The sequence below is a fragment of the Narcine bancroftii genome, chromosome 1 (assembly GCF_036971445.1).
Source record: "Narcine bancroftii isolate sNarBan1 chromosome 1, sNarBan1.hap1, whole genome shotgun sequence".
Taxonomy (NCBI): Eukaryota; Metazoa; Chordata; class Chondrichthyes; order Torpediniformes; family Narcinidae; genus Narcine; species Narcine bancroftii.
Window position 1 is genome coordinate 322,920,377 of NC_091469.1, and position 17,277 is coordinate 322,937,653.

Genomic DNA, 17,277 nt, shown 5'->3' on the forward strand with positions numbered 1-17,277 from the left:
GCTGGGTTGGCGATTTAATGGGTCGAAGTACCTTGGCCCCACTAATTGCACTTGTTCCCAGGAGGGTTACCCAGGTGTTGCAGCTTAAAAGTGTCTAATGAGAAGTTCAGAGGGGTTTGGCTTGTGGTTTTTGATGGGATGAAGAATTCACCGTTGTGTCTGGGTGGAATAAAGAGAGTCGACTCCATTTTGTGCTGAAAGAAATTAAGTGTATTCTTTAATTGTGTGTAATTATGCAGTTCATACAAAATACAAGAAATACACCAAACAAAAGCAGAGAGATGCAGTTGGTGCAGAGCAAAGGCAAGATAATTTTGCATTTGTGAGGTTCGTTCAGGAGACTGATAACAGCAGGAGAGAAACTGGTGGTGCATGATCTCATGTCCGTGAATCTTCTTCCTGGCTGGAGGAAGGTGAACAAGGGTATGGCCGGTTTGGATGAAATCTCTTAATATGCTGGCTACTTTTCCAAGGTAGCAGGAGTCATAGATGGAGTCGATAGAGGGGAGGGGAATGACGGCCTGAGCTGCAGTCACCACCTTCTGCAGTTTCTTGCGATCTTGGGCGGACTATTCAGTTACTAAATGTATTACAGTATGGCCATTGTCAACGATAGAGCACTCCCGATGAACGAGAAGCAGGCTGCATCTACTGAAATGTGCAGTGTTTACATCCTGCTGTTCCCCCAGTGACTGCAGCATTCGCCTGACAGCGGTGGTCTAATCGCAGGAAGGTAATTAACTGAAACTGTCCATTGATTCCATCGCCACAGGACCTTCAGCTCCTAAAGTGTACGAGCAGGAAATGGCCATTTAGTCCATCGATCCTCTCCCTTCCGCTTTACATTTCCCCTTTTTTTTTGAAGGCAAAAGGGTCTGATTTTTTTTCGGGGGAGGGGGAAGGGGGGGTTTGAAAGGTAGCGTGGACCTTCAGAATGATGAACCAACAAGGCTTCTTGCTGCTACTGCTGCCCGGGGCATCGCATTTCTGTCCTGTGTACAGTGTGTGCACCGCAGTCTCGCTCTCAAAAATCGCTTGTGGTCCGGTTAAAACAGCCTGTTGATTGATTGGAGGAGGTTTTTTTCTCTCTCTCTCGCTGGAAGCCCAACCCACAATCTGAGTTTGAAGTTTCCTGTTTCCCTTAAAATGCACAAACCAATGACTCATACGCGCATTTGGACTCTCAGACGGAGAAGGAACTCGTAGTTGCGACAAACGATCAAACACACACACACACAAAAAAACTTTGTTCCCCTTTTCTTTCTCTGTCCCGATCACAACCGACGAGGCGGGATTATTGAACTTTCGGACTGATGGATTCCTTTTGGGTCATGACTTTGTTTACAGCGCTGGGGCTTGCAGATGTCGTCCGGACGTACGGTAAGTTTTGCTGTCGGACACAGCAGCGCCTTCGGGGCAGAGGAGCGCCGGCTCCAACGCTCTCTGAGACCGGGCGACAGCCACGCTCACAAGGTGGGAGAGCCGAGGGCAGTGCCGGGCTACAGTTGACAGCCATCGGAGCGCGGGCACCGGAGGGCGTAGCCCCGTTACATTTGCGGGATGAATGGGGGGGATGCAGCGTGGGGGAAGGAAGGGGGAGAGAGGGAGAGGAGGAGAGGGAAGAGAAGAGGAGGACGAGTTCTGTCAAGAAATGTACAGCAGCCCTTTTCGGTCGCCCCGTTGGAACAGGGCAAAGGTGGGCTTGTATCAAGGTGGGCTGTGTTCATTGCGAAGTCAGTTTTTATTTTGTTTCTGCGGTGAATTGTTCGGGCTGTGTTGGTTGGCCCGACGGTCGAAGCGGCGTGCGTTACACGTATTGACTTGTTATATTAAAAGTTGGGCTGTGTGTGTTGGCACACACGTGAATCGGTCTCCTCTTGTGCGCCAGCAAATTTGGCCTGGGTTGTCTTTTTGTGTGTGTGTGTGTGTGTGTGTGTGTGTACCTTACCAGAGTTGGCACAGTTGTATGTGAAAGTTCTTCTTGGGACTGTTACTGTTTGTCCCAGTTATAAACACAGCTGCAAGGGTGGGCTGCAGGCATTTCTCGAAAGGAAAAGTTGGCCTCTGTTTCTCCTGTTGTAGAAGAGTGTGCCTCGTCAGAGGACATGTATGTGCTTGTGACAGCCAAAGGTGGGCTGTAGGTGCACGCTGCGTAAAAAAAAATAGCTGGGGCAAAGACACCGTCCCATGGTAAAGGATGGCTTGGGCTTTTATTTAGTGTGACTTTGTTACAAAAGAGTTCACGTTGCCCTGGCCATGTAGCAAGTTGGATGTTTGCTACAGTTCATCTGTTGACCAATCAGATACGTTCGATTTAGACACGCAGCACGTTAACAGCCCCGCGAGCCCGTGCCGCCCAATTAACCTACCACCCCACCCCTGGTAGGTTTTTGAAGGGTGGGAGGAAATCGGAGTCCACGGGGAGAGCGTATCGACTCCTTGCAGACGGCGCGGGATTCGAACCCGTGTGGCGCTGACTGCGCCGGCCAAATCTAGATTTCTTCTAATATTTTGCAAGGTGACTGCTGCAAAGGTTTGCATTCTTGTAGTGCCTCCGCTCACAGAATTTTTTTAAAGGTTGAATCTCGTGCCTTGAGTGTGTGTGAGATGGTGCTGAGTGGGCGGATTCCCTAGGAAGTACGGTAACCGTATTTCACCGAGTGGATGTTGCACTGGATGAGCACGAGCCAAGGGGTCTCTGACCAGAAAATAACCTGCATGGCACACTTTTGCATCATTTGCCTTGTGCAAGGTCGAATTATCTGGTGATAAAATAAATGTATTTGCAAAGGAGATGACTTTCATTGCAATACTTGGGAAAGTTGGAAGAAATCTTCATTCATTTTTCTTCAAGAAGACTGGCAGTGGACCCGTCCAGCAGAATCTAGATCAAAAGCCCAGTCTGCTCGAGCTTGTCTTTGTAAAGTGTGTGAAGCAAATTGCTGCGCCTGCAAGCTCACACCAAGACACAAGAGAAACTTGTCCGTGAACTACTCTTTGCAGACAATGCCGCTTTAGTTGCCCATTCAGAGCCAGCTCTTCAGCGCTTGACGTCCTGCTTTGCGGAAACTGCCAAAATGTTTGGCCTGGAAGTCAGCCTGAAGAAAACTGAGGTCCTCCATCAGCCAGCTCCCCACCATGACTACCAGCCCCCCCACATCTCCATCGGGCACACAAAACTCAAAACGGTCAACCAGTTTACCTATCTCGGCTGCACCATTTCATCAGATGCAAGGATCGACAATGAGATAGGCAACAGACTCGCCAAGGCAAATAGCGCCTTTGGAAGACTACACAAAAGAGTCTGGAAAAACAACCAACTGAAAAACCTCACAAAGATTAGCGTATACAGAGCCGTTGTCATACCCACACTCCTGTTCGGCTCCGAATCATGGGTCCTCTACCGGCATCACCTACGGCTCCTAGAACGCTTCCACCAGCGTTGTCTCCGCTCCATCCTCAACATCCATTGGAGCGCTTTCATCCCTAACGTCGAAGTACTCGAGATGGCAGAGGTCGACAGCATCGAGTCCACGCTGCTGAAGATCCAGCTGCGCTGGGTGGGTCACGTCTCCAGAATGGAGGACCATCGCCTTCCCAAGATCGTGTTATATGGCGAGCTCTCCACTGGCCACCGTGACAGAGGTGCACCAAAGAAAAGGTACAAGGACTGCCTAAAGAAATCTCTTGGTGCCTGCCACATTGACCACCGCCAGTGGGCTGATATCGCCTCAAACCGTGCATCTTGGCGCCTCACAGTTTGGCGGGCAGCAACCTCCTTTGAAGAAGACCGCAGAGCCCACCTCACTGACAAAAGGCAAAGAAGGAAAAACCCAACCCCAACCAACCAATTTTCCCCTGCAGCTGCTGCAACCGTGTCTGCCTGTCCCGCATCGGACTTGTCAGCCACAAACGAGCCTGCAGCTGACGTGGACTTTTTACCCCCTCCATAAATCTTCGTCCGTGAAGCCAAGCCAAAGAAGAAGAAGAAGAAACCACAAAGTAGTCAGTAACTTGGGTTATCTATGTAGATGTGCACACATCTGCTGCATGTGACAAGCATGGTCAACTTTAACTTGGCCTGAGACAATGAAAATGTTTGAACTAAAGCTGAGCACGTCCAGAACTCTCACATGCATCCACAATTTGTTCTATTTGCCTCCTAACCACCCTTTCCTTCACTGCTGCTTCCTTTTTGGTCCTTATTTTAATATACTTCCATGGTTTTGCTATTCTTTTACTGCATGCACTCAGACCACAATCCTCCTGGTCTAGCTTCTTGGCCATTGTTATTAGTTGTTTTTAACGATCTGTTTGAAGTGCAGTGAGAATACAATGGGGAACGTGGGCATCGATCCAACTACCTCTCGTGTGCTAAGCAAGCACTCTATGATTGAGTCCCCACAAAAATCAATGGTTCTCAACCTTTTCCTTTCCACTCACATCCCATTTTAAGTAATCCCTACGCTATCAGTGCTCTGTGATTAGTAAGGGATGCTTAAGGTGGGATGTGAGTGGGAAAGGAAGGTTGAGAGCCACTGTTCTAGACCCAATTGTTACTGAAATATTTTGCTTGAGAAAAAGTGTCAATGGCCCATTTCCTTTGGAGTTCTGCAACCGTGCACCTAACGAGTCAATGAGGTACACTAAAAAAACTGGTTTTCAAACTTTTTCTTCCCACTCACATCCCACTTAAGCAACCCCTTACTGATCACAATGGCATAGGGATTACTTAAAGTGGTGTGTGAGAGGATAGAAAAAAAAGTTGAGAACCACTGGGTAAGGTCTGGACTTCCCCCTCTCATTCTGCTACCTTTCTACCTCTGTCTTTAATGAAGCACCTGTCTGCTTTTTACTTATGACTTAAAGAAGAGATCTGGCCAAAAACAGCAGTAATGTATCTTATGGATGCTTTGAGATTGACTGAGTTCTTCCATCATTTACTGTGTGTTTCAACTATCTGTTTCCTTGGGAGGGGGAGGGGAAAGAAACTGCCTTCACCAAGGTTATTTCCAGTATTTTGTCTTAAATGAGGTCAATCATCTGCTTTTAGCTTCATTCAGAAGCAGCTCAATTCCGAGCAGTCGCCATCCCAAGAGGCCACTGCCATTCACCATTGGTTTCACACCATCCAGAGGCTGTTGAACTCTGCAAAGTTCTTATCAGCGTTCCCTTGGAGTTTCAGATTTTGGCCGGGTTCCATTATTGCAAAGCGCCTTGTCCGGTAGATCAGAGGTTGAATTGGTGCAGGTGTTTGGTGTGGTGTGCCCCAGTGACTGCTGTCTGCTTCCTGCACACAGTTCTTTTCTTTGGCTTGGCTTCGCGGATGAAGATTTATGGAGGGGTAATGTCCACATCAGCTGCAGGCTCGTTTGTGGCTGACAAGTCCGATGCGGGACAGGCAGATACAGTTGCAGTGGTTGCAAGGGAAAATTGGTTGGTTGGGGTTGGGTGTTGGGTTTTTCCTCCTTTGTCTTTTGTCAGTGAGGTGGGCTCTGTGGTCGTCTTCAAAGGAGGTTGTTGACCGCCAAATTGTGAGGTGCCAAGATGCACAGTTTGAGGCGATATCAGCCCACTGGTGGTGGTCAATGTGGCCTTCGACACCGTGAGTAGGAAAGGGCTTTGGCAAATACTAGAGCGCCTCGGATGCCCCCCAAAGTTCCTCAACATGGTTATCCATACACACAGTTACTGCAGTGGTAATCCCAAAGTGTGTGTAAAGAGGAGAGGAGCTGAGATTGGTGTCTAGAGTAGAACAAGTTAAAGGGGGATTTGTTAAACGCAGCAAGAATTATGATCCGAAGAAAAATGATAAGAAATGGAATATAATTTCAAAATGACCATCAATCACCAAGTGAATTGGGAAATTGGCAATTTATTCCCTGAAAAAAAGGTGAATGTGCATTTGATAATGACCTTCACAAAGTTTTGTATGCACCCTTGAGACAGAGAAATAATTGAAAGACTTTGAGGTAAAGTTGGGGAGGTGTAGGGCCAAAAGTTGGCAAAGTAGCCTGAATATGATATGGATTTTGATGGGGTTGCTTGGTGAAGGAGGATTTAAAAACAGAATAAAAACAGAGCTATTTTGTGCTACATGAGGAGACACAGTTCACTTGGCACTGACTTGCAAAGATCCTTTCGTTTTTACAGATGGGCACGTGTTAACTTTAATACGTTGTGGGCCCTGGTACACACTGGTGCAGAATCTGTGGTTAGCTGTGAGCTACTTGCACATCCACGCTGTAATCTCCCAGGGGGAATGTGCTATAGATAGCATTCGGAGCCTCCATCTCTTGCAAGTCCCTTCATTCTGGGGACCCTCAGGCAGGAGAGTGGGAACGCACCTTCTTTCGCATGCTGTCACGGTTGTACAAAACGCCAAAGCAGATGGAAAGAACTCAAAAGTATCGGAAAATTTATGAGGTCTTGAATTCAAATCATAAAATGCTCCAAAGCATAACACTTTAAAATCTAAACATTTAGAGTTTGACTGGTCCATAAGATTTCTGCTGCAGCTTTCCAACTAGCAGAGGTGGGGATTGCTGAGGTTTGCACTCCTTCATTGGAATCTAGTGTCGCAGTGCAGTTGGGAAGCCACATCTTCTGGACTTTGCGCTGAAATCAAATTCAGGCCATCTGGGCTCCTCTCTGTCAACTCCAGCTTTGCAAACTTGTGGGACATTCCTGCTCCTCTGATTCTGGTCTCTCCTATTTTAATCTCTATCCCAGTGGCAAGTGATTCTTTCAGCTGTTTAAGCTTTGGAATTCCGTTCCAAAAATTACTCTCTGTATCACCACCTTCTTAAAACTGCAGCCTTGGGGCAAGCTTCAGGTCATCTAATCACCTTTCTTCTGTCCTCCGATGCTCTCATCAAGGATCTCGCAACGATCTTCAATCCAAAAGGTGGCCCTGAAATGTACGTTGCCATTCTGACCTAATTGACATTAAGATCTGTGTGGGCTTGAGTCACAAAAGGCAGCAGTGCCCCCTTAAGACAGACATTCTAATGGAAGGAGAAGCAAAGTGAGCAGGTCCACAGTTGGGAACCATGTTTGTTTAACTTTTCAATTTCTTTTTTTTTAAACTCTCAATTACTCATTTGGACAACCTTGGCCCATATTTAATGTCAGTCCCTGGTTTGCCTTTGCAGGACGGTGTTACATTTGAGTGGTTTGGTAGACCATTCCTGAGAATGATTTATAGTTACGCATCGATGTGGGACTTGAGTTATGCATTAAGTTAGAAGGATGGAAGGTCTTTAAATTTAGACATGCGGCACGGTAACAGGCTCTTCTGGCCCACGAGCCCGTGCCACCCAATTAACCTACAACCCCCATATATTTTAAAGGGTGGGAGGAACCCAGAAGAAACCCACAGGGAGAACATGCAAACTCCTTGCAGACAGCGGCGAATTCAAACCCCAGTCTCTGGTGCTGTCGTAGCGTTGCTCTAACCATTAGATTAACCGTATCCCTCTGGTCTTTCCAAGGAAAAGTCCTTTTTTTTTTAAATCAGCTATCGAATTTTTTTTTGTTTCCAAACTTTTTAAAAACTTATTTCAATTTCAAACTGCTCTAGAAGGAGATAACTAGCTTTCTCTTGACCACCAGCCCAGGTCTCTGGATTATTGTCCAGTAATACAAGATCCAGCACCACATTCTATCCTCATTTGGAGTAATAGATAGCATTTGTATACAGCTGCTTAATTTCCAGTTGTTTGGCATTCAGTTCATTTTTTTGTTATTTTCTAAATGTTAACATGCAGTACAGTAACAGGCATTTCAGCCCAGTTAAACTACAACACCTCCCTCCCCCCCCCCCCCCCCCCCAGTATATTTTGAATGTTCGGAGGAAACAGGATCCCCTGGGGAAAACCCATGCAGACATGGGAGGACATCCTGCGCTGTCTGTAAGGAGTTTGTATTCGAACTCTGGTCCCAATCACTGGGCACTGTAACAGCGTTGTGCTATCTGGTACAGCTCGTAACAAATCATACTCCTGTAAATACAGATGAATGATTAACTGTAATTATGCATTTTTAATACATTAGAACAGTAGTTCTCAACCTGTTTCTTTCCACTCACATCCCACTTTAAGTATTCCCCATGCCGTCGGTGCTCTGTGATTAGTAAGGGATTGCTTAAGGTGGGATGTGAGTGGGAAGGAAAGGTTGAGAACCACTGCTCTAGACCCAATTGTTACTGAAATATTACACTCGAGAAAAATTGTCATTGGCCCATTTCCTTTGGAGCTATGAAACCATGCACATAACAAGTCAATGAGGTACGATTAAAACAGTGGTGCTCAAACTTTTTCTTTCCACCCACATCCCACTGTACTGTGTACAGTTTTGGTCACCAAATTATAGGAAAGATACAAACAAAATAGAGAGAGTGCAGAGAAGGTTCACGAGAATGTTGACAGGATTTCAGGGTCTGAGTTACAGGGAAAGGTTGTGCAGACTGGGGCTTTTTTCTCTGGAGCGTAGAAGATTGAGAGGGGACTTGATAGAGGTGTTTAAGATTTTAAAAGGGACAGACAGAGTAAATGTGGATAGGCTTTTTCAATTAAGAAAGGGGGAGATTCAAACTAGAGGGCATGGTTTAAGATTGAAGGGGGAAAATTATAAGGGGAACATGAGGGGAAATTTCTTTACGCAGAGGGTGGTGGGGATGTGGAATGAGCTTCCGGCAGACGTGGTCGAGGCGGGATCATTGGTTACATTTAAGGAAAGACTGGATCGTTACATGGATTAGAGGGGTATGGACCAGGTGCTGGTCAGTGGGACTAGGAGGGTGGGGATTTGCTATGGCATGGACTAGTAGGGCCGAACTGGCCTTTTCTGTGCTGTAAGTGGTTATAAAATTTAAGCAATCCCTTACTAATCACATTGGCATAGGGATTACTTAAAGTGGTGTGTGAGTGGAAAGAAGGTTGGGAACCGCTGCACTAGCAACTCGTAACAAACCAGACTTGTAAATGCAGATGGATGATTGGCAGTAATTATGCATATTTTAATACATTAAAAGTTGTTCTTTGAAGTTCTGAAACCATTCCAAATCTGACCTACCTGCCCTATTACTTGTTTTCCAGCTGAAATGCAGCCAATCTCACCCCCACCCCTGCCTTCCCTCTCTATTTCCCACACAGCTCATGGGACAACAGCAGATGGAATAAGCCCAGAAATACATTCCTCACTCTAGAAGGGATTGGCATCTAAATCATTGACATGGCTATTCGTATTGCACTGGCCAGCTCTCTTCCAGAACAACTCGATGGTTCCTCTTCCATCTATAGCCCTTCTATATTTTTTCTCCATGATACAATTATCCAATTCCCTCTTTAAGGCCACAATGAAATCTGCATCCACTCTATAGTACATTCCATATTCCAATTAATTGTCCTTTTCTTTATTCTTGCTTTACACTTAAAATTGCATGGATCGGTATGACAATAACATCGTCTACAAATTTGCTGACAATACCACAGGAGCGGTGAGTCAGCATGCAGGAGAGAGACTGAAATCTTGGCCGAACGGTGCACCACCACAACCTCGCACTCAATGTCACCAAAATCAGAGCTGATTATGGACTTGATGAGGGGAAAACCAGAGGTGTACGATCCAGTGATCATTTGAGGGAATCAGAGGTGGAGAAAGTGGGGAAAGTTAAATTCCTGGGGAGTCACTAGCTCTGAGGACCTTTCCTGGATCCAACATGCTGATGCCATTGTGATGAAAGCACATCAGTGCTTCTACATCCTCAGGAGTTTGCAGCAGTTCGGTCTGACGCCGGAAACCTTGGCAAAGTTCTGCAGGTGCGATGTGGGGGCAGCGATAGCTCTGAGCGGAAAGCCCGGCCAAAGATTGTAGAGACAGCCCAGTACATCGCAGGCAAAAGGTAGAAAAGATCAATAGGGAATGCTGCCATCAGAGACCAGCAGCAATCATTAAGAATCCACCCTACCCAGGACATGCTCTGTTCTCACTGCTGCCATCAGGAAAGAGGTACAGGTGCCACAAGACTCACACCACCAGGTACAGGAACATTATCAGACACCTAAACAACAGACTTCATCAGAGACTCATTTAAGGACTCTTCCTTTGCACATTATTTATTACTGAATATTTTTCTGTATTGCAGTCAGTTTGTTTACATTTCCTCCTTTGTTTACATTGCTCTATCTTTTGTATGTGTATCTTTTTGTTAAGTACATGGTACAGTTCCTGATAAGTAGAAAATTCTGCCTTGTCCGCAGGAAAAATAATTTCAGGGTTGTATGTGATGTTAGTTGTGGCAGGGACAATTCTGTCATTTAAGAAGAGGTTAGATGAGTACATGGATGTGAGAGGGTTGGAGGGTTATGGGCAGGGAGTAGGTAGGTGGAACTAGTTGGAGTTTCATGTAAATCAGTGCAGACTAGAAGGGCTGATTATGGCCTGTTTCCATACTGTAATTGTTATATGGTCATGCAGAGTGCCCTCTATAATATTTGAGACAGACACTTTAAAAAATTTATTTGCCCCTGTGCTTCACAGTTTTAAATTTGTAATCAAACAATTCACATGTAATTAAAGTACACATTCCAGATTTTATTCAAGGTTATTTATAGACATTCTGGCTTGACCATGTAGAAATTACAGCACTTTTTGTACATAGTCCCCTCATTTCAGGGCACCATAATATTTGGGACATATGCTGTCAAAGGTGTTTTTGTGAATATTCTGTTATGTTTAATTACTTCACTGGTGCAGGTATAAGAGAGCTTGGCTTCCTTCGAAGCTTTTGAGTCTGTAGTTGCCATTTTTCAACATGAGGACCAGAATTGTACGAATGAAAGTCAAAGAAGCCATTATGAGCCTGAAAAACAAGAATAAAACAGTATATCTGCACCTGAAGAGTGTTTCTGATCTGTCGGACACAAGTTTGGGAATTTATCTTCATTATGATGCGAATTCTTCTGTCATCAGCAGTGGAGATCTTCCTTGGAATACCAGTCTCTTCGTGATTACTGAACTCTTCAGTACGCTTTTTCTTAACCATGTTCCAAACAGTTGATTTTGATCATCCTAAGGTTTTGGGCAATATCTCTTGTTTTATTCTTGACATATACTCTGACAATAATCTGAACTTTGAGCCTTTGGTGCTTGGCCTCCTCTATCTACCCTGTCCAGACTTTTCATAATTTTAAATACTTTTAGTAAATATCCCCTCTACCTTTTCTTCAATGTGAGCAGTCTTTCAAATCTCTCCTTGATTCAGGTCTTGGAACCAGAATGCAGAGGAACTATATTGTTGTATACTTTTTGTGAATCCTGTCGGCTGCCTTAACATTGTTCTTATAATGTGGTGACCCGAATTGAATAAGATGCTTCATTTGAGGCCACGGCAGTGTCTTATAAAGGCTGTGGCCACCTTGTTGACCACTTTCTCAACATGTCCTGATTGACTTGTGCACCCACGTCCCTTGATCCTTTGCTCCTGCGCTTGGGCACACCATCGAGGGCAAGACCCGATCGAGGCATTTGTGCAAAAGGATTTAATGGAGAAGTTGTTTGAGGGAAGACAGTATCTGCCAGACTTCAACATCAGGGAGTGCTGTGTGATGTGCTTTACAGAAATGTGTCTAAACGCGGACATTCAGAACACGACACTGCAGTCCAAGGGCTACACCCTCCATCGCGCTGACCAAACACTAGCATCTGGAAAAATCAGGGGAGACGTTGTCCCTGTAATCATAGTTGTGCACAGACGTGACAGTCATTTCCCAGTCTTGCTCCCTCGACCTGGAGCATCTGGTGATCAAGTGTCGCCCATTCTACCTGCCAAGGGAGTTCACCACCATCATCCTGGTCACAGTGTACATTCCGTCCCAGGCTAATGTCAGGCTGGTGCTGGAGGGACTGAGCACTGTGTTAAACAGCCATGAGACAGGACATCCTGATGCCTTCCCGATCATTGTGGGGGACTTCAGTCGGGCCAACCTGAAGACATTTCTGACAAACTACCACCAACACGTCACATGTGAGACCAAGGGAGCCAACACCCTCGACCACAGCTACACCACCATGAAAAACGCAAACCGACCCATACTATGACCACACTTCGACAAGTCTGATCACCAGGCTGTACTTCTACTCCCAGCGTACAAGCAGAGACAGGGACCACAGCACCAGTGGTGAAGATGGCGAAAGTGTGCTCGAGGGAGGCAGACAAGCGCCTAAAGGACTGCTTTGAATTGGTTAACTGGACCATATACAAGAACTCATCCATAGACTTGAATGAATATCCAACAGGAATCACCAACTTCATTAAGAGCCACATAGGTGAACACACAGACATACTGGGTGTTCCCCAACCAGAAGCCTGGATGAATCAGAGAACTCGCAACCTGCTGAGGGTGAGAACAAAGGCATTTAAGGCCAGGGATCGAGATCTTTACAAGCAAAGTGGCAATTCTGGAGGAAGCTAGAGACATATATACACCATCTATGGAATTGAGTGCAGAACATTACAGCCTACAAAGTGAGATGAACACTATGAATGGCTGTGATGCTTCACTACCTGATAACCTGAACGCCTTCTATGCCTGCTTTGAGCAGAAGAACCAAACAGTGCCTACTAGAATTCCTGAAAAGGGTGAGGACCTTTTTTATTTTGTTATGAACTAACAAATTTTGTAATGAACTAACAAAAGAACAGCAATGGAATATTCACCAGACAATGGTAAATTCAAAATAATAGCTTTTATTAAATTATTAATAGCATTTCTTATTTAACTCTAAATGTAACCTCAAAATGCGCAAATGTTAAATGTGTATGTGAGTGGCCAAATCCCAAACTAGGCAGGGTTTCTCAACCTTATTCTTTCCACTCACATCCCACTTTAAGTAATTAGTAAGGGATTGTTTAAGGTGGGATGTGAGTGGGAAGGGAAGGTTGAGAATCACTGCTCTAGACCCAATGGTGACTGAAATATTTTGCTTGAGAAAAATTGTCATTTCCTTTGGAGTTCTGAAACCATGCACATAACGAGTCAATGAGGAACAATTAAAACAGTGGTTTTCATACTTTTTCTTCCCACCCACATCCCACCTTAAGCAATCCCTTACTCATCACAGAGTACCGATGGCATAGGGATTACTTAAAGTGGGATGTGAGTGGAAGGAAAAAGGTTGAGAACCACTAGGTTACAGTTTAGGCATAATTCTGAAAAGTCGACTTTAAATTTCAGCATCAAACATGTTGAACTTGAAGATTTTTAAATTGCAGTTCAGAAGTAATTATGAAGCATTTTGCAACATTGTCTTCTCTTTAAACTCATGAATTTCTTGATGACTGGTTTTTCAGAGAGAGATTTCTTCATAATGTAGCAGGCGCACAGCACGGTATTGCGATCCGCCACCGTCAGTTCACAGACTTACCTGACACATCGCGGGCTAGCAGTGCTGGGTGCCAAAGTACAGCGAGTGGATCACATGAAGCCCCTGCCTAATTAACATTAACAGGCAGGGAATAAAAGGTCTGTGCATGTCTGCAATAAGCCAGTCTTGAGTTGACTACCTTTGTGTGTTTGCCTTTATTTAGTATTATCTACCGTAGTAGCCGCTATAAGATCATGATTTCACAAACTCCCTCTTATCTTGCCTAAAAGTTACGTAGTCGGTTTTCCATGATGATTTCTTGCTTAGTCAAGAGTAACCCATTTTTTCATGGAAACTCGAGACTGCCCTCTCCTTGGAGGCAGTCGGAGTGGCTATTTCTTTTAAAGTACCGCTTTTGGTGCTTTTCCTTTGATTAAGGAGAACACAGTAGCTTTCCTTCTCCAAAGGAAATATTGCTGCTTTCTCATTCCTGTGTCTCACAGGATGGCCAAGTCTTCTTCATTAAGAAGAACAATAAACAACTCTGCTGAGAATCTGAACAAGTACACCAGGGCTGTCACGCACTTATCAAAACACCTTCGGATGAATGTGTCCCCACCCAAATCCTCCTGGGTTTTCCCCAACCAGAAGCTCTGGATGAATAATTAAATCCAGAACCTGCTGAGAGCCAGATCGCAGGCACTTAAGTCCTGAGATCCTGATCAGCACAACAGGAGCAGGTATGACCTGCGGAAAGCTATCTCTCTGGCCAAGTGGAGATTCTGGATGGAAATAACAAGGGACACCCGACAGCTGTGGCAGGGCCTGAATCCCATCACCTGTTACAAAACCAAATCTGGTAAAGTAGCTGATGGCAAAGCTTCACTCCCAGAGGAATTCAATGCCTTCTGCACCAGATTTGACAACAGTAACAGCAAAGAACCACCCCGCCGCACCCCAATGTTTCTTGACGATCTCACCCAGTGCCTATCTGAGGATGACGTGTGTGCTGCATTCAGGAGATTGAATCTGAGGAAAGCATCCAGCCTGGATGGAGTTCCTGGCTGAGTATTAAAGATCTGTGCTGATCATCTTACCAAGATATTCATGGATATCCTCAGTATCTCACTCCAGCAGGGAGACAGACATCATTCAAACTGATACCCAAGAAGAGTGCAGTAATCTATCTTAACGACCATCAACCAGTAGCACTTATATCAACAGTGATGAAGTGTTTTAAAGGGCTGGTGTTAAGCATATCAGCTCCTGTCTGAGCAGTGACACGGATCCATTCCAGTTCACCTATCGCAGTTACAGGTCTACGGCGGATGCCATCTCATTGGCCCTACACAAAGCCCTGCAACATCTAGACAGCAAAGATGCATTCATCATTTCTCGACTACAATTCAACATTTAACACCATCATCCCCTCAACTGATCAGCAAACTCCAAGACCTGGGACACAACAGCCCACTGTGTAATTGGATCCTGAATTTCCTCACCTCCAGACCACAATCAGAGAGAATTGGTAGGAACTTCTCCACATTGTCCATCAGTACCGGAGCACCACAGGGCTGCATTCTTAGCTCCCTGCTCTAATTGCTTTACACCTACGACTGTGTGGCTCTGTACAACAATAACACCATCTATAAATTTGCCGACGACATCATGGTAGTGGGTTGTATAAAGGAAGGGGATGTGTTAGCATACAGGAGGGAGATTGAAAACTTGGCTGAATGGTGCACGAACAATAACCTTGCACTCAATGTCACCAGAACTAAGGAGCTGATTGTTGACTCCAGGAAAGGAAAGCCAGAGGTGTATGATCCAGTGATCAAAGGGAGATCAGAGATGGAGAGGGTGAGCACATTAAGGTTCTTGGGAGTCACTATCTCGGAGAATCTTTCCTGGACCCAACACACTAATGGCATTGTGAAGAAAGCACGTCAGCACCTCTACTTCCTCAGGTGCTTGCAGAAGTTTGATATGACACAGAAACCCTGGCAAATTTCTACAGATGTGTGGCAGAAATTGTGCTGACCGGCTGCATTACGATCTAGTGAGGAAACTCCAATGCACCCGAGTGTAAAGCCCTCCAAAAAATAGTGGACACAGCCCAGGACATCACAGGCAAAACGCTTCCCACTATTGAATAAATCTACAGGGAGTGCTGCTGTCGGAGGGCAGCAGCAATCATCAAAGACCCCCACCACCCAAGCTATGCATTCTTCACTCTGCTACTATGGGCGGGGAGAGTTACAGAGGAGGGGCATAAAGACAAGCACTCAATGGCACAAGGTCAGCTTTTTCCCCACTGCCATCAGATTCCTGAATAATCATTGAACCAAAGATACTGGCTTACTTTTCATGCAGTACTATACATTTTTTTAATTATAATGTTGTGATGGTTATAATGTGAATGTTTGCACTGTGAAGCTGCCTCAGAACACCAAATTTCACGACTTGTTTGTGACAATAAATTCTGAGAGGAATTCCAGTAAGAAGTTTGGACATATCTACAGAAGAGTTAAAATGTTGATGGGATGATCAAACTGCTCAGTTGATTTGATTTGTGTTTTGAGCGAGCCTGAGGATGCAAGTGAAAAAATTGTGGCTGTGGCATGGAGGAAGTAGCTAACGTGGGCCAGAGGAGTGGAAAGATCAAGATTCCCTTATCATGTCGTCATAGAATTCATCATCTTGTGCCCACCATAAAAGCATATGAGGGTGTCTCCAACCTGACGCCCCTAACAACAAGAGAAAGGGAAGCAAGATCAAAATGTCCCTTCAGAATACCAAGACTTGCTGCTGTACTGCGAATTCTGGGTGATTTGGTGACATTGAGAGGGTTTAAAGCCAGATCAACCTTTCCCACGCTCCTCAGCATTACATAAGAGTTGAGAATAAAACCTTGTTATCCTTTACTTGAAAATCATTATAAAGGAAATATTTTAATGCAAAAAACAATTCTTGGTTCAACTCCATTCTGGAAGGGCAGATTGGAGTTCAATTTCAGGAAAACCTGTTTCAATCAGAAGTAGAGTCTCTAAAGGTTGTTTGAATGAATGGCCAGCAACTGATGGTTGTGCAGTTAGCTACTGCAACTGTTGACTGAAGACACCTTCCTCCTTTTTTGTTTTCAAGGTTCCAGGCCTAACTTTGTTTGGCTTGGTAACTGTGTGATTTTTGAAGAAGCTGTAATGTTCTCCAGCAAAGATCTTGGTTATTTGAAAGCACTTCAGTTACAATTGGATTAATGTGTGTCTGAACTATCTGGCCAAGCTCAGAAGTTAATGAGTACTTTAGCGATGTATATTTTTGCACCTGTGTTTTCCTTTTTAGTAAGTGATCCTGATGCATTGTGTACGTTAAGCAATGTATGCCATACTGTTCCAGCCCAGATGTGTGACGACCCTGGATATTTTTGATAACTTCAAGAGCATTGAGCCATTGAATCTGAGGATGTTCACTCACAATAAAGCCATCATTCCTGATGTGAGGTTCATTTGGACTGAGTCCAGAACTAAATCCAAAACAAACAGGTTAATTGAAAAGCCCAAAACTGCAGATACTGGAAATCTGCGATAACAAAGTGGTGAAATACCCAGCAGCTGTTATTGTCCTACCACCTGCACTAATGTCTCCTGTCATCATAGTAATGGCTTTGCTGTGTATGTGGCCCCATGCAGCATCCTTTACAGGCCCCATTGGCAGTTAAATCACCACTGGCCAAAATTAAGATGCAAGCATTGGCTTTGAACTATGTGACTGCTCAAGGTCACATTAACCCACAGCATTGATTGAACTGGTAGAATGGATCAGCTAATTATATCTATGGCTTCACTTGCTTCGAGGAGAGAAGCTTCATTAAGCACTCCAATTAACTTGAGATTCTGACAAAGTCAGGCA

General features: G+C 44.9%; 1 protein-coding gene across 1 annotated transcript in view; it reads left to right on the top strand.

The window, feature by feature from the left end:
- The first annotated feature begins 1,161 nt into the window (after positions 1-1,161).
- tgfbr2b (transforming growth factor beta receptor 2b) overlaps positions 1,162-17,277 on the top strand; it is a 102,692-nt gene continuing 86,576 nt past the window's right edge. Inside the window, exon 1 of the mRNA XM_069907305.1 lies at positions 1,162-1,380. Coding sequence (XP_069763406.1) covers positions 1,314-1,380 — 67 coding nt within the window. The 5' untranslated portion in view covers positions 1,162-1,313. The remainder of the gene's footprint in view (positions 1,381-17,277) is intronic.